Source organism: Phlebotomus argentipes, unplaced genomic scaffold (assembly GCF_947086385.1).
Source record: "Phlebotomus argentipes unplaced genomic scaffold, Phlebotomus argentipes genome assembly contig_5, whole genome shotgun sequence".
NCBI classification, from domain to species: domain Eukaryota; kingdom Metazoa; phylum Arthropoda; class Insecta; order Diptera; family Psychodidae; genus Phlebotomus; species Phlebotomus argentipes.
Window position 1 is genome coordinate 46090 of NW_026776165.1, and position 17931 is coordinate 64020.

The 17931-nt window shown below is 39.6% G+C and overlaps 2 protein-coding genes across 2 annotated transcripts in view; one reads left to right on the forward strand and one right to left on the reverse strand.

Annotated features, from left to right (window-relative positions):
* Positions 1-17931, forward strand: part of LOC132265918 (MOXD1 homolog 2) — a 142799-nt gene that overhangs the window by 15651 nt on the left and 109217 nt on the right. The window contains exon 2 of the mRNA XM_059766713.1: positions 14479-14574. The gene's annotated coding sequence lies outside the window, so the exon portion shown is untranslated. The remainder of the gene's footprint in view (positions 1-14478; positions 14575-17931) is intronic.
* LOC132265793 (cytochrome P450 9e2-like) lies at positions 4867-7030 on the reverse strand. The gene is made up of 6 exons (XM_059766568.1): positions 6801-7030; positions 5998-6725; positions 5703-5927; positions 5323-5580; positions 5036-5268; positions 4867-4963 (listed from the first exon to the last, which is right to left on the reverse strand). The coding sequence occupies exons 1-5, from the start codon at positions 7028-7030 to the stop codon at positions 5090-5092; spliced, it is 1620 nt and encodes a 539-aa protein (XP_059622551.1). The 3' UTR covers positions 4867-4963; positions 5036-5089.

Sequence of the window (17931 nt, forward strand, 5' to 3'; positions counted from 1 at the left end):
AAACACCTCAGAGATTCAAAATTAATTTAAAATTGCTATGCTTCAGCACGGGGCTTCAATTTCTCAACCATTAACCCACTTCCTTTGGAAATCCGCGTGGAAATTGCGCGCGCGAGAGGTGGAGAATTGCGGATTGTTTGAGAAATTTGTTGAGTGCGGATATGGAACAAGTGTATTTTCTTGAGTTGCCGGATAAAACTTGAGCAAACGTCAAATTGTTTGGATTTTCACACACATGTACTCGAGTCTTCCAATCTTCCAATCCTGGCAAAACACACACACTCTCACATCCGCATCCTGAGCTCCTGAGAAGTTGATACGCGTCTAGTTTCCATTGAGCGGAAAATTCCATTTGATAAAACTACATAAATCTACTCTCTCTCTCTCTGTCGCTGTTTCTCAATGGATTTTCTATACATCCGCACACACACAATCTCTCTTCTCCCCTTGCTTGTGATACTCCTGAGCGATGCTTTGTGCTGCACATAAAAAAGTCTATCCCTTCGAGTGATTATCTGGGCACGTATTTAGGATTAAGTGTGAAAATGCATTAAATTGCACTACATTCTCTCTCTCTATGTTGTCTCCAAACATCTCTTCTATTTCAACCTCCCTCTCATAGTTTGTGTGCACCTTATACTTGTGCACACGCGGGGCGGCAAAACCGCCACCGACAATTTATCTTAATTACTTTCCGGGCGGGAAAAAAGAAGAAGAAAAAAAGCAGAGACACACAACATTAAAGTGTGGAGAAAAAAGGAACACAGTGGCCGACAATAAAAATGTTAACTGTGCGGCGGGAATGGCAAAAATTGAGCCAATTACAGAAATGTATTTTAATCTATGCAAAGAAACATGTATGTATATCTCATTATTAATTTAATTACATGAATTGCTCAGTGTTTTGCTGTGGTGCTCTTGTCCGAGGGACACAGAGAGTGTGGCTAATAAAGTGCTGCGAGAGTGCTGATTTTTTTTTGGGGGTTAATAACTCCCCACCGGGCCACAAGTCATGGACTTGATTGTCCTCTTGGAGCTCTAGCGTCATCTGTGGCACATGGAAAATCAGCAGCAGCGTCCTTTGCGAAATATACCTCAGTAAAGCCACGAATTAATAGTATATATGGAGCTTCTAAGAGGAATTTATGACCTATCTTTGCTGCGATTGAGGGATTTACGGCTGCGAGAGGAAATCGTTGCGTCATCTTCCATAAGTTTTACGATATGCTCAGCATCTCAATTCAATTGGGATTGTTTATCATTCGACTTTTGTGAAGGAGGGGTGGGAGGGGGGCGCTTGGGGAAGGGCGCGAGGAAAGTCATCTGAAAATTCAATATTTGACCAAAAAATTGTCTGCCAGAGAGTGTCTTATCACTGTCTCAGGCGCGCTCTTTTCGTCAGAAAAAGTTCTACCACGGAAATTTGAACAGTGCGCGATATGCGCGATGTGTGAGATTTACAAACAATGAGCACCACACCATTAAATGGTATTTACACGAGCATTGTTGATAAAATCACAAAATTGGAGTCATCGAATTATGCCCATGACATTCTTGGAATCCACCTTTTGTGTGGGCAGCACACCCTGATTGATAGCCTATAATCAGTAAACCTTCTACGAAAGTCATTCACTGAGTTCTGGTGCTCCACATTTTATCCACCACTGCTTAATGCTAAAAAAAAGATCGGAAGTCATGAAAATGAGTCACTCATGCTGGGGGGACTAAAAGCATCGTAATTTTCAACACCACTCATCGTGAATATTCATAGGATATTTACTTGAGATATTTCTGACATCATTAATTTTACATTCACTGTAAATCTGTCAGCCAGTGGAATCAATGGTCCTGAGAAGAGAATCTTTGCCAGTAGTTGGCGGGAATTTTTACTGTCTTATTAAAACATATGGCCTACAAAAGAGAAGCAAAAATTGTCTTTCGCCCTTTGGTCGCTCATAACTTCCCGAGTGCGCGCGCGAGTGCATCGCATCTCGAGAAGCGCAATAAAAGTTCGAAGAAGGATGGAAACTTTTTGATCCATTAACCGCTCAGCCATCATGCTTGAGAGTCTCTCTGGGTGATATTTTTGAAAAATATGTATAAGCGAATGACTTTATAACCGGGGATTAATTCATTTTTTACGACACCATCAACTTTGCCAGCAGAAATGCGCGGTGTTATTTAAAAATTCCATTAAAAACTGATTAAAATTTGATACAAAACTTCCCACCCATCAAACTATTTTGTCAATATATATACACACACACAAGCTAAACTCACAGCAAAATCAGGACCAAACAACTTTTGTAATAATTTGCATTTATGAAATTATGATCTCTGGGCACGGCGGTGAAAAAAAAACAGCAAAACAAGAATTTCGCATATTGCAGATCAACTTTGCAACAATACCCTTAGAATTATACATGATTGGGGAAAGTTTGCCGCCAGAAATCGCACAACGAGGGTGCAGAAGAGCATCGCTAAGCTGCCAGAGTTTAAATTAGTCATGAAGAGTGCGGTTTATGCAGGAGAGAGGCACTCGCAGTAGCTAAGTAGAAAAAGACGGAGGTTTACCCTTAATCCCGACAGCCGGTATTGATTCCTCCCCTTTTGCCAAGGGGATTTCAGACTGTCACAGTTAATCCATCAAGCCAAAGAGAGTGAGCATCTTTGGCAATTAGGATAAATGAGTCTCTCCTTGGACTGAAAAATCACAAACTTCATCCCATATACTTGCTTAGGGGGTATTTTCTTTATCCAGGACGACAAAGAGGGGGAAGTTTAAAAAAAATATCTGTGGCTTCTCGCACAAAGAGCAGAAAACTTTGAAAATAGTAACCATTTTTGTAAAATCATTCTACTTTTTACATGGTAATTATATGTGCAAATAACCACATCACAAGCATAATTGCATTTGAATGTTTGGCGTGAATTTGTTATGCAAATTTTGTGGGAGTTTCACAGGATCCTTTTTGCATAACGTATATATTATCGATCAAGTGACACAGAAAAAACGTCACCCCGAAAACTAATAATCGTAAATCAAATTATATGATTTTCTCTAATTATTCCACTTTCCCAAGCTATAATGGCTGGGGTTCTTAAAGTGAATTTTTATATACCTAAAGACTTTCCCTCTGCTTTGCACGTGCATTTGGCGTCTAAGCCCTCAAGAGTCGCGAGCTTCGAGCTAAAATTAGTCGCACTTTTGAGGTGAAACTCGATGCCACAGTTATGGTAAGGATATTTAAAAGTCGTAAATGCGACGGTAAAAGCCTCCAAAATCCTTCTCAGGCGACTTTTTTCCATGCCATTTGCGACCATAAAAGTGCAGCAATTGCTGCTAAACCTTCACTTTTCCCCGCATTTCTCACCTGACCACTTTAATGCATTAAAAGTGTATGTGATTTTCCGTCACCTTTCACACCACTTTTTCCACCCTCTCTCGCTCTATGTATCTCTCTTTGTCTTCTAATCCTCGGGGTTGCGGTGCAATTGAAACCCCTTTGAGCAATTTTCCGGGAATTGGTGAAAAATGATAATGGCATTTGGCGTGAAAGAGAATCCAGGGATTTCGTTTTATAGGAGAAAGCGGGGTGCTTTTGCAAGTGTGGAAAAAATCAATTAGATTTTATTTGTATAATAATTTTCCATCTAAGTTGATTGTGGAATATGCTGAAGAACTTGCACAAACAGTCGCATAAATGGCATTAAGGGAAATTTTGGTGGTTCACCACCGTGTCAAAATTCCAAATGGACGCAAATCGTGGGCAAAATGCACGAACAACTTTAATGTTTTGGCTCTTCTCGTTGCACCCGCACACGATGGGCATTGCGCTGCTCCGCAGTTATGGGCGAATCATATGTGTGCTGCACAAAAACAATATTCACTTGGGAAGTACTTTGGGAATATGTACTCCAACATATAGCGCCAGAGACAGTCAGGGCAAAATGTGAATTCTCACTTTCGTGGCGCGCGAACAGCCATGACAGACGTGCCAACACGTAACCGCATATTCTCTGCTGCTGCTGAACATATTCAGCGATTTTTCGACCATGCGAGAGCCCTGCGGATGGTATGCATGGCGAAGAGTTCTGTGTCCCTGCGAACACCAAAATGCATGACAATTTGCGTTTTCTAACTCGTGGTTTTCGGCAACACTTTTTCCCGCCATCCGCAATACAATTCACTCTCCAAACATAACACACACTCACGATATGATATGCGGGGTATTTTAATAATAACTCCATGGCTGAAGAAGAAGCGAAAGGCATGGATATGATTTTTACATCCCCAGAGATGTGTTATTGAACGGCTTGTTTTTCAAGTGCCCTTCGTGACGAGTGGTGAGATCCTGTCGGGGGCAAAAAGGGGTTGGTCTGGAGGGCACGCAGTGTGTGCAACAGCTGGGATAAAGAGTGGATTCCCATAAATTTCGTGCGCCCTTTTACTTTGCCTCGCCACAGGACTGCGCGCTCTTCCAGGTGAAATGCGAGAGAGGGACCCTCTTAACGACATGGCATCTCGCTCAGAGATTGCCGATAAATGATTGCTGTTTATGTCCTGTACCTGGAAATTAGTGCGGACGATATAATTGCAGTTTGAGAGATCACATCTTCGGCCACCAACGCCAAATGTCTCAATAGCTGGGATAGTGTCTTTCAAAAGCTCATATATTCCCATGTAAGCATCGGCATCGAAATGGCCATAAATGCGGAGAGGGAAAAACACAAGAAAATCGATGTCTGTTTGGACATTATCATTCTCAACATCTATTCTTTGTATTTTATATTACGGCTGCTCACAAGACAGTGCGTGTGTCCATTAAGTCGCACCAAATGGCCATTGCCAGTGACTTTTGTTAGTTATTCACAGCGAGAATCCCAGAGAGTCACATCCATACCTGGATTTTTTTTCCTCCTCCTTCTGCGCCTTGATCCCTATCTCGCCTCGTCGAGAACACTGAAAATATTTATATATCGAATATTATCATTTAACGACACTGATGAGGGTTGTGCGGAGGAATTTCCCAACCAACTGTGCGCGCGATGACTGATTCTGGAATTTTTACGGTTGTCTTCTGATTAATTAGAAATGTACGCCTCTTCTGGGCTTTAGATTCACCCAGAAACCCCTTTCAGGTTGCACTTGGAGGCCGGCTTTGGCCAGTTTTAGGGGCACTTGAGTTTTCTCAGACACCTCAAATGTGAACTTGGTCAGGATGTGATAAAGAATTGCCTTTGTCTCCATCAGAGCAAATCTGGATCCTAATAGCAAAATAATTTTTGTATAAACGCTAAATGAAAATCTACAAAACTCACCTATGCAATTTCGAGGACCCACGCCAAAAGGTAGATATGTGAACGGTGTGATCTTATACTTGTTTTCTTCATTGAAACGCTCAGGATCGAATTTAGACGGATTAGGGAAGTACTTAGGATCATGATGGAGACTCACCACTGGAATTAAGATACTCTCTCCTACTTTCATTTCGTAACTTTTGCCATCCACTTTCATAATGTATGGTTCAACGCATAACCGATCCAGAGCAATACCTGGCGGCCAATATCTTAGACTCTCTGCAATTGAGAGGTTTAATTATACCATAAAGTCTATAGATTTGGAGTGAATTGAATTGTACAGAAGATATTCTAAGGACCGTAAAGGGGGGGGGGGGGGGTGAAAAAAAGAAGATATTCACCAGAAATCACCATGTCAAGGTATAGCATGTTATGCAGAGCTTCATACGTTAAAGGTCTCCCATTCAATTTCTGTTCAGTGGCATCAACTTCAGTTAGTAAGGCTTTCTGAACATCGGGATTGGTTGCCAGTTCGTGAGCCGTGAAACTCATGCAAGTGCTGACAGTCTCAAAGCCCGCCAGAAAGAAAATCATACACTGAACTGTCAGATCGTCTTCCTGCAATTCTTAAGAGACAAAACACTCTTCATGTTATATCATATTAATCTTAGAGTCAAACTCTAATCTAAAACTCACTATTATGATGAATAGCTTCGCCGACTGTGCTTTCCTCGACCACAGAAAATCCTGCCTTATGGCTTTCTTGATCATCACGTTCTTCTAGTTTTCCTCTTCGCGCCTGAATCAGCAGATTAATCATGTCCGGACGAACTATACTTTCCTGTTCCCGATGTCGGATTGTATTCCATACTAAGTCTCTGAAGAAGGTACAAAATTTCCGCTCAAAGATACTGACTTTCAGAATCTTAGCGAGTTTCGGAAATTGTGTCACAATGAAGAACTTTAAACTGCGAATTCCTTTGAAGTTAGTCGCTTGCTTTCCGGCGAGATAAAACTCATTGTTTTGATTGGTGAGTGAATCTACTTTGAGTCCGAAGGCACAGGTGGCAATGACGTCGTTTGTTAGTCTCGTGAAGAGGTCCTTGAGGTCTATCAAGAAAGGTTCGTTGTCCTGCACCTGGTTCTGTAAGTAAGACACAGTATCTGTGCAACAGTCAGAAACCAAGTGGAACATGGTTCTCATTTTGCTGCCGGTAAAAGCTGGACTTAGAGTTGATCTCATATCTCGCCATCTTTGGCCTTTGAGTATAGCGAGACTTCGTCCAAATATTGGCTCAATGTCTTCATCTAGGTTCGCTCGATGATCTTGGAAGTGATCAAAGTCCTTCACCGTTAGCTGCTTAATCAGTTCAGGATCACGAATCAGGAACATTGGTTTGCGCATCTCAAAGATGCCAATGACTCTGAGTTCAAAAGGTTTTTATTGTTGGTACTTCCAATTGCAAAATGACGTTATAAGGAGCATCTTTTTAACTCACTTTTCTTTAGGGAAATAATCGTAGAAGCCTTGCACGACATTTTTGAAGCTGTTTGTCTGCAGAATAACATTTTTAAAGTTACCAAACAGGGGAAAAGGTGGTATAAATTTAAGGCCTCGACTCTGAAAACTACTGTAAGTTGCTGTGCTCCATTTAAAGGCTAAATAGATGAGAAAATACACAAGCAAAGCCCACTTGGAGAATATTAAGCCCACCAAAAAGCCAATCATCTTGAATTTGGTACTGATAAGGCCAAAATTACTGATTATCTTCTAGAGATAAAGCACCACACCAAGAAATAGTCTATCCGGCCAGACTGACAACCACGAACTGCGATGTAGAATCGCAATATTCCCCACTTTAGATGGTTGTTTAAAAATAGCACGAAAAACACATGGCAGTGAATCGGTCTTTTTTCGCTCTTTATCGATTTTTATCCGGCAAAAAGACAAACTTTTCCCATCGTCATTTAAGTATGGAATTTCTTTTTTTTCTTATTGAATCCCACCTGAACAACAACCCATCTCGCGCGTATTAAAATTGCCGTCTGAGTGCTGTTAAAATTCAACTTTATTTTCTCTCACAGTTGCGAGATTTCCCTTGGAAAATACACCCTCAAAGAAGAGCTATATGGGAAAAAAAATTCATTTCCAAGAGGAGATTCCCTTAAAATTACATATAAGAACGCCAGAGAGACAGAGGGAGTTTGAGGGAAAAAACTAAGCGCTTTTTCCAGCGCGACAAGGATTTTCTCTCATATAATGAATTTTAAATCCTTTTTATCGCTTTTATTACTCCCACCACTTCGTCCACGACACTTTTTATTACCATTAGTCCATTCTTTACTCTTAACACTGGCCAAGGCAGAGAGAGAGAGAAAGAGAGACAAAGTTTACAAACTTTTCTGCGCGCACTATCACAAGAAGATGAATGCTAGGGAGATTTATTGAAGAAATAACATGATACTGGAGGAAGGACGAAGGAAAAAGCCTTAGAAGTTGCCTTTGGGAAAAAATGGAAAATATTTTCACCGTGGGTGAAGTTTAAATTATCCAATCTCTCTTAAACTGGGTAACTTTGACATTGTTGAGAATGAAATAATATTGCAATCTTCACCATTGCGATCAGACTGTCAGCACATTGTGAGAGTTGTTTTTTTTTTATTTCACTACCCAATTTGCAAAAATCAAGGGGGTCAACAAATGCTTAGCAGTGGTGGATTCGGTGTAAATGTTGTGTGTCATTTTCATTACAATAAATTCATTTCCCACGATTATTAAGAATATGAGTTGTGAAGTGACTGGAAAGGATTACTGGCGGGAATAATGTAGTCTAATTAAAATTCTTTCTCCGCCTGAAAGCCATAAGAAATGTGAACAATTAAAGCCATGCCAGAGACTAAAAAGCTTTGACGGTATTTTATAAACAATTTACATGAAATGACTGTGAAAACGAGAGTGAGAGAGAGAGAGAGAGTGATGAATTGTACTGGAGGACAAATGAAACACTCTTGCTGCCATTCTTTTTTCGTCACACACAGAGAGCATTTTATATCAAAGAGGCGAAAAGCTTCTCATATCGCTCCCAACCCCATGGAGGGTATTTTGCATCACAATGCCACCCTCGACCGTGGTTCACGGTAAAATAAACCAAGATGAAAATGCCATTTGAATGTCTTTTGTGGTGGCGCATATGAACACAACATTGTGCACTTTTTACCTCCTGTCACTCTCTGTATTTTCCCATCTTACACTTTAATACCTGGGAAAACATGAAAGAAACAGACCCTTGCTTTTACTGGCGAAAAAAAGAGAGAGAAAAACTTCAAAGGAAAGGGAGAAAATATGTGAAATGTTTAAGAGGTGATTCATTAAAAATTGCATAATGGATTTTTAAGAGAAGAAGAGCATTATGGTGATCATGCGGATTTGAAATCTATACAGCATCCATATAAAAATATATATATAATGTATTTCCATAAATCTTTTTATAAGAGTGTAGAATACAGTGCTGGTTTTATTGTCTCGATTCTCTTGTCCCAACACAGTTTTTAATCTTTTAATAAACTTCAATCTATTTATTTAGACTCTTTAATTACATTACTTGAATGACTCTAGAAAGAAAAAAAACTTTATCACGTTGAATATCATCCAGAGGAAAACTGTCACATTCATTCATTCATTCTTGTGATGCTCTTCGGAAATAATCGAGCGGATGAAAAGCAATTTCCACAATTATCCAGAGTGGCTCATCAATATTTGAAGTTACTTCAATTGTGTTCCACTGTTTAATGTTCCAATAATCTTGCACAGCACCTTTTTGCATGCAGCAGAAGCGCTGGGAAGAAAGCCAAACAGAATGGAATAGTATGCACAAATGGATTATTGTCTTGGAAATGGAATGAAAGTTGTTTGCATGGACGTGACACAATTCTATACCAATCGCCATATACTCAAATTGATTGTGAATTGGTAATAATAACCTGTGTCAATTTCATCTATTTCACTTTCACACATGCCCATGTGAAAATGGTATGAGTGCTTCTTTTTTTTCGGTATCGTCCTTCATCGCTGGTCAAATTAGATATATCGACACACTGTTAGAGATGGCGGTGAAGATTAGTGGCAATTAGAGCCTTCAGTGTGTCTTATGAATGGGACTCTTTATTGTGCATTGTCTCACGTTTTCACCATATAGACAATTTCATCCTATTCTTTAACCATCAGTATATGTTATATAAAAGATAACCGCGTGCGTTGTGTCGAGTGTTTTCTCATAAATAAAAGCAATTTCAGATGCATTTGCTAGGCATTAAGAGTCCCAAATGAAGTTCAATTGAGTGATATTGGTGGAAAAAAGCGTATAAATCAATATAAAAATGCCTTGTTTGATTCGTATGAATTGAACAATGGCCCACAAAGTTCACAGTCAATATAGAGACCATAAGGAGTTCCCAATGAGCTCACAATTGACACTTGGCCGCATTGAGTTTGTCTTAGAATTTATTATGAAAATGTCAATTCCACTTGACCCTTGAAGATTTTCAAGTAGAGCACCATCTCGGACTCTCTTCAAAGCACTATCTACACACGCTAAAATTCATCCTCAGAATTGAATTGATTTTGCCATGTTTTGTACTAAGTACACAAAAAAAGAGAGAAGATGTAATTAAAAGCGAGCCTTTAAGAACAAGAGAGACATGATGGGAAATAATACAGAAGCATATCCATTTCCTCTCATTTAATCGGATTCTGAATGTGCCCACGAATCCTCTTTGTTGGTCTCTTTCATCGTTCTCTTATTTTGCCTCTTTCACCGTCATCAATATAATGCGATCATAACGAAAGAAATATTAGTGGAATTCTCAGAACACACACACACACACAAACGCACAAAGCGAAGAGAGCGAGAACATTAATGATATTATGTACAACAATAATTTATCGAATATGTTGGATTGAACATTCCGAGACCATAACAATTGTTACCCGAAATTGATTTGTTTCTCTTTCTGATACTTTCAGGCATGTTTTATAGATTTAGTTAAAGAGAATTTATAGGAACCCCAAATTGGACTCTTATTTATGGGTGAACAATGTTGGGGGACATTTGTGAAATTAAGACGAGATTGATGAATTCGTTGGCTTTTTTCTCTCTCTCTTTCTTCCTCCATTGCCAAATTTGCACGAGATATCAAGTGAAATGTTGAAGTATTTTGACTGGATTTATTGCGAGGCTTTTCAGTGAAATTGATAAGGCAATTATTTTCCACTAAAAATTTCTGTATTTTTTTTTTATTAACATCAGAAGTGCGGTTTTTTATTGTTGTAATTCCCAATAATGCATGGAAGATGAAATGATTGGGGCTGCAGATGAAGAGGAGGACGATGATGACAGGGTATATAAATGATGAGTTACGCGAAATATGCAGCGAGCTCATTAATGTGATTAGAAAAATCCGCTTGGTTTTTGTCCCATCGCAGCTCAGTTTTTGATATTTTATTATACAATATATGAGGAGAAGCGATTTCGGAGAATCACTGGCGGTATTTTTCGACATCGCTAATTGGGATACTTTGCCTAGAGTGGCATGATCGTCGTCTGCGCGGGCCTAAGAGAATGCGCTCTCCATCTCTCTCTACCTTTGTGTTCACTCAAAGGATAGTAATTTGGCGGTTTTTTTTGGGGAAAATATTCTCTCTCTCTAATTACAATAATTCGCTTCATAGCAATGGCAAATCAACTATGTGGCTAATGAAGTCTGTCGATTTTGAAGCAAATTTGTGCCCCCTTCGGGCTTTCCCATGCCGCGCCAGAGAACGTGATCGGATTTGCCTTTGACTAAATGCCACAGCGCGGACAGCGCGCGCGATCTTTTATTATTGCCAACAAATCTCGTCTCATAACACAATTGGACATTTGAATGCGACAATATTTTTCACCACTTATCCTTTCAACACACAAGCATTCACCGCAATTCTCACACACACACACACACACACACACACACACATTTCACATTATCGTCGCCAAGGGAGAATTTATATTTATGAAATTCACGACCATTCCTTCTGCCCTTCTTCTTGAGCAGCATCCACGGTTTTTTTGGACGAATAAATTCCAATGAATAGAGGTGTCAATTCAAACGAGGGTGAATATGTGAAATATGTATTCAAAGACTCTACATAGCGATTGAGTTGCGATTGTGACATTTGAATTTTCTCCATAAATATCCCTTTTCGCCAGTTTGACACATATTGAGCATGGCTTCGTTCTTCCAGATTGTAAAATGCGCTGAATATAACATTACAAGTATGTTTCTAAGTTAAATTATTGAGAGAAATGGTCCTCGAAACCCCCAGAAACAGTCTCAAGAGAGATCAAGACATTTTGATTGCTTCTGGAGCGTTTGTCATGCTGCAAATTAAAGCCAGCTAATATGCTTTTTATCTTTTATCATTACGACATGACAATTCTTCAATTAAGTATAGTCTATTAGACTTCCACTCCTTATAAAATGCGCGCAATAAGAACACCTGAAGCATTGCTTTTTATGGGGAACCATTAAAATTTTTTTTCCTCTCATTCAATTGAAAGGAAAGGAATTCTTTCATTTATTAACAATTAAACAAGCAAGGAAAAGCCTGCATTGTAAAGTTGGCAGTATAATGTTAGAAAGGGCATGGCTTGTTTGCATGTCTCAAGCAAAATTCCTCGATCTTTTTTATATGTGTGTCCGCCTATTCAACCGGCAGCCATGCAAACAAGTATAAAACCATTTCCTCGGCCATTGAAATATTAATTCCACATTGGAAATCAGTTATGGGTATTTACGACTGTGCAATCACATGTAATGATATCATGTCACTTCACATCAAAGTCATGGGGGGATGTTGTCGTAAAACCATCGTCGGAATGGCATCGTAAAATTTTTGCACCAATAGCCGTTTAATTTTTGCCAGAGCATAACTTTATTTTACACTGTGCTGCGGAGAGTCAATTCAATAAATTATCATGCATAACCTAACGAAATATTACATATGAACCGCGCGCGCGAGTGTTGTGTGAACTCAGCGCGGCCATAGAATGAGGCCATGTGACTTCCAACTGATTCCGCTTCATGCAACACCGCATATGTCTGGATCAATTTTTGTTATTCGCAAGAGTACACCCAAGAGCCATTGGACACGCGGGGCGAGCGAAGGAGAGAGATTAAAGTGATGGATACAATAAAATGATATTTAACGATTAAAGCCACACGGCTTTCGATGGAGGGGAGGAGAGAAAGAGAGAGAAAAAAGTGCCAGAGCGCGACTATAAAATCATTTTCATACCGTATACAAGAGGTGGAGAAGCAGCTGAGGCGTCAAATATCGTCTTAATGGACAGAAGAATTGCTTTATTTGGTCATCTCGGGGGCCTTTTTTCGGCTCTTGAAACCCAGAGAGACTTTCTGTGTCGTTCAAAAGGATTAAGCGGACAAGCTAGAAAAAGTATACATTAAAATTTCATTACCTGTCGTCCGGTTGCAGATGCAGAGAGATGCTATCGGAAATTGAAAACGGGAATGCATTACCTTTCAAGAGCCATCCAAATACTCTCGACACATGAGTTTTTTTTTTCTTTGAGTATTTATATGTCCATTAACCAATTGAGACGCAATATAAAATTCATTTGAAATGTGATTGATTAATATAAGTGGAAATCCAAAGAATTTCTCTCCTTCTCCGATATAGATGGGCTAAAATGAGGTTTTTCTTTTTGCTAATGCTTAAAAGTGTCACGACCTCAGCGACACAACATCCATTATAATAATTTTAAGATTATCATGGCATAAAATATATACTTGAGCTTTACGCATGCTGCAGTGGTTGTTCGTGCACCACAAGAGCATTTCAAGATAATAAAATATTTATCTCGGACGTGGGACAAAAATTTCATAAACTCCATGGAGGGATTAAAATCCTCCAGAGGGATTTTCGTCTGTCTTTTTATCGTCTCTCTCTCACCCCTGATGGAAATATACTCACACCTTTTTGCACATGATGTCTTTTTGTTGGTGAATTCACGCTCTTTTATTCTCATCTCTCGATATATGGATTTAGAGAGTCTCTAATCTGCACCCAAAACTGTTCATTTCATGCTTTCATCACCTTTTGCACGGCTTGTGTGTGATCAAAAAAGAGGCTGATTTTCTGGGTGAAAAGAAATTCTATATAAGAAAATATAGTGTGACATTTCTTTGCTCTCTTGATGCATCTTTCACCGCGCCTGTCTTTTGTCACACAATGAACTGAAAGGATTTCCACACAACATAAAGAAATCTCCGCAACTAACCAAACATTTTGAGTCTTTGGCCTCTTCAAAGCCATTCCGATGTCTTTTTTTTACTTTACTAGGTTCTCGATAAGCTTTGATTTAATGCCAAAGATAAATTGCTCTCAAACCAATTTCGTGAGATTTTCTCTCCCTCTCAATCGACCAGATTAATTTCTTCATTATAATCCTCAAATTATGCAGCGCACGCATAAGTTATGATGGATGCATTCCAATAATTTGTCCGATATTTGATGTTCTGAGGGTAAACATATCGAGACATCTGACGAGGGATGTTCGCTTGAAATGTTTTCTCTTCGTCCCCGCATTGTAAATCCTTCGAAAATTGTTGAGGGAGAGGTTTTCAGATGAGACGTTTTACCTGGGAAGAGAATCATATTTCATGGATGATAGTTTTCAATATTTGTTTCCATACAACGGCACACATATGATTTCTTTTGAAGTGTTTATCTCCCCATTGCCTTGTCGTGCCATTTATCTCCTGAAAGGCACAACAAACAAACATTTTTTCGGGATGGAGGGAAAAGGAGAGAAAATGGCTTTGTGGGTGGCGTGAGGAAAAAATTTCTCTGAAAGGTTTCAGTGTGTTGTAAATATTGTTAAAAATTTCTAATGGCTTGAGCCAAAGAGACAAGAAACGAAATATGGTTTTAAAGAAGCATCAGCATCAGCGCATAAAAAGCAGCTGTTTCCACTATAATTCATATATATATGAGAACGTCAGATTTACAAGAGTGATATTGGATGTGACGTCTATTAACTACTTTTACGCTCAAATAAATTTTATTGAACTATCAAAAGGCAAGAAATGGGTTATTAAATATTAAAACTTCTCTTGCAGACTTAATCCTCGCTCTCTTGGACTGAACGTTTAAGTGGAGGAACAGTTTTTCCGTCATCATCATCATCATCATCATCAGTGCATTGCCTCAGCTTGGTGAGTGTCTGAAAAATTTTTCACTTGCCAGTTTACCTGAGAAATGAGTATTTTTTCATGATGTGAGGATTATTTTTGACCATATGTGGAAAGGGTTTCTTTTTTTGTGGCCTCAAATGTATTAGCTGCAGTATTCGGGCTGCATCCTGTCGATTGTAATTCCATTTTATTGAGTATGATGGTATTATTGACTCATGTGTGCACTCAGAGAAAAGCATGGACAAATTTTGGAATCTTTAATTAAAAAAAAGCATAAATTGGTGCGAAAACAACCATTTTCCATAAAGTCTTCAAGTTTGTTTTCTCACTTTAAGTGGCGATGATTGTTGAGCGGAAACATCATTTTGCTGGAGTGTAATTCATTTATTCAAGTCTCATGGCACTGGATTACGTGGATACATCCTCAATAACGACCGCACGGAAATTAAAAGCACTCCCCATGGAAATAAAAGGAATGTTAAACACTTTTATTGCAAATACAACTCCTAAATAAATTCAATTCTCTGGGCGCGCCTCTGGGATTAAATTGATTTGTCGGGAGTTTGCCAGGAGAACGAAAAAAAAATTGATTCCCTATGAATTGGAAAATAATATTCTCGCATGTTATAGTTCATCATTTGTACATTATATATTCTCTCCGCTTTGGATATCGCAAGGACTCTCTCTAAAAGTGCTAAAAATCTGGCTTCATTCTCTGCATGAGGAGACTCACACAATGGCATGAATGAGCATATATAAAGCCCATTTCGCAATATTTTATCCAATTCAATTTAGCATTTTGTGCAAGAGAGAGAGAGAGAGTGGAGTGGTGGTGAAAAGGGGGATGGAGAAAGTGGGATGAAATAATGGGGAAAGTTTGAAATATGCAAATTTCATGATTATTAAATTTTTGGTAGAGTAAATCGCGCAAGTTGGGGGCTCGTGAGTTTTGACTTTTCTTCTGATTGAGTGGCGGTTTAGTATTACAAGACACTTCCCACCTTCCCCCTATTGTTGCACTGTTTATTTCTAATGCGCACACAAAATCCACTTTGTGGCTCGAGCTCTGAATGCCGAGAGTTTTCTGGGCTGGGATTGCGCGCGGAGTGGGTTTCATGGGGGTGGGAAGAGCGCCATCAGCCCTCAATTCAAAATATTAGACAACACAGCGAAATGAAGTAGGCGTTACAATTCAATTTCGCAAATTTGCATACGATTTGAATATGAATTTGAATTTGAGGGGTTATGCGAAGAGCCGTTTGGGAGTTTCTCTCCCACGAGAGAGACTGTCAGATCTCATCCGCAGCACATTTTGCACTTATCATTTTATTGTTATTCTGAAAGGAGATGATTTTTCCACCCCTTCCTCCTCCTCCTCCTCTCCCCACCCAAAAGCCGCCACCCTCGCGCGCAAAGCCATCGCGGCTTGACAAGGGAGAAAGAGAGAGAGAGAGAGAGCGATCGTCCTTAAATGTGGAGCTATAAAAGGAGAAGGAATTTACTCTATATTTACAGTGCAATATTTTTCATGTATGAAAACTCAATGTTGCTGGGTGGATTATATTTTCACAATTCTTATCATTTTTCTTCCTTGGGCGAGCACAAAAGCTTTTGTGTGCGTGTGGATGGGCTGTGGAGACGGGGGAGAGAGTGGTGAGTCTGTATGGTGAATGAAGACGTCTCTAACGACTTTCCCAACATCGGCAGAGAAGTTAAGCTGAGATGCCAATGGAGCGACAATGTTTAGATGTGACATGACAGCTCATATTTATATTGTTAGCGAGAGAAGAAAAAAAATATTCTTGCCATGAGAGAAGATGAAAAGAGGTGTTTTCGTAAAATTCACTCACCTGAAAGTGAATTTTATGACATCAAGTACCAGTCAATTATGCGGAGGTTCTTTTGGCGAAGACTTCCAGCTTCAATACATACATATATGATGTTTGTTACACGAAGCAAAGCAATTGGGACGATTAGAAAACTTTTCTCAAACAATCTAATTGCAGCACAATAGCTTCTGTTTAAGAAAGCATATCTCTATAGCGCGATGTTACAAGACTAAGAAATCAATCCAATTTCCCTCTATAAGAACAAACTTTACACTTGATTAACTGCTGTTGTCTTTCTGTTATCGAATTACGCACGAAACATTCAATGAGAAGAAAACATCGTTACAATTTTCTCTCTCTCTCTTGCTTTTTTTGTTCTCCTTCTTTAGAAAGCATAATAATAAACAATTACGCGGGTGTTTCTCGAGAATGGAAATATAAACCATTTCTGTCTCGCAAAGAGCATACCTTCCAGGTCTTGCAGCCCAGGAAAAATAATTAATGGGAAGATAACAGGAAGCGTAAGCGCTGTAAAGTGGAGGAAGACAAGAGAATGACTTCCTGAGTTAGTGGAAAAATGCCATTTTATCTTTTGCTAAGCAAAATATGCAATTTTTCCATGCTGTGTGCATGTCAAGCCAAGGGGTAACTAACTGCATTTCATGACTTTCTCATAGGTGAGATTTTTGAACTACTTTCTCGCAAGTTTTCTTATGATTTCGCATTGCACTCTGTAGAATCCTGAGAAGTATACAAGGACAATTAATGTCTGCACATATTTACCCCCTTGATGTCAAAAGTGCTTGAGGAGAATCTGAAGATCAAGAGACGGAAGGGTTGCTGGTCAGTGCATAATTGGAGCGCTGTGACGCAAAGTGGAGTCACCTGTGAATGTCATGGAAATAAGTGTGTGCGGGGGTGCTTATTTTTTTTATGTTTCCACCCATCATTCAATATTGCTCCGCATAGACCACAGAAGCTGATGGGCTCCTTTAGCTTGGCTGTTTTTGCCAAAAAGAGAGACGGAGAGAGTCAAGTGGAAGGCTGACTTGGTTGGAGAAGAAGTGCGCGCCCTAAAGCTCACCAGTGTGTGTGGAATTCGTAAAAATGTGGAGCTTTCGGATCGCTGTGCACACGACATTTCTTCTTGGTGGGTGAAAATGCGGAAAAGTGGAATAAAAATGATGTATATTCACCGTCTTGGGACTCTCTCATCACAGAGGCGCGCACACAACCTGGGTTTGAGGGCGCCCTGCCCCCCCCCCCCCCCCCGCACAACGAAAGAGGGCACCCAGGAAATTTGCCAGGGAGTATATGGCATTATGTGTAGGTTTTTTTTATACCCCCAACGCCACTTTATATATCGTCGCTTAGGATGATTTATACGGGAAACGTTGGGAAAAATCTGGAAATTGTGCCAAAACCACGTCCAACATTGATTATGTTTCCCTCCTCCCGGGGAGCATTTTTTCCCTGGCTCCTTCCTTCCTCTCTCACTCTCTCCCTCTCTGTCTCTAGAGCTCAGCTTGACGACACTGGGGGTGCTGAA

Excerpts from the sequence above, each read along its gene's own strand:
- LOC132265793 (XM_059766568.1), bottom strand. The coding sequence starts at position 7,030 with ATGATTGGCTTTTTGGTGGGCTTAATATTCTCCAAGTGGGCTTTGCTT. Across the intron at positions 6,726-6,800 it reads GATTATTTCCCTAAAGAAAA|AGTCATTGGCATCTTTGAGA; the intron begins GTGAGTTAAAAA and ends TTTTGAACTCAG. Across the intron at positions 5,269-5,322 it reads GGGTCCTCGAAATTGCATAG|GATCCAGATTTGCTCTGATG; the intron begins GTGAGTTTTGTA and ends TTTTGCTATTAG.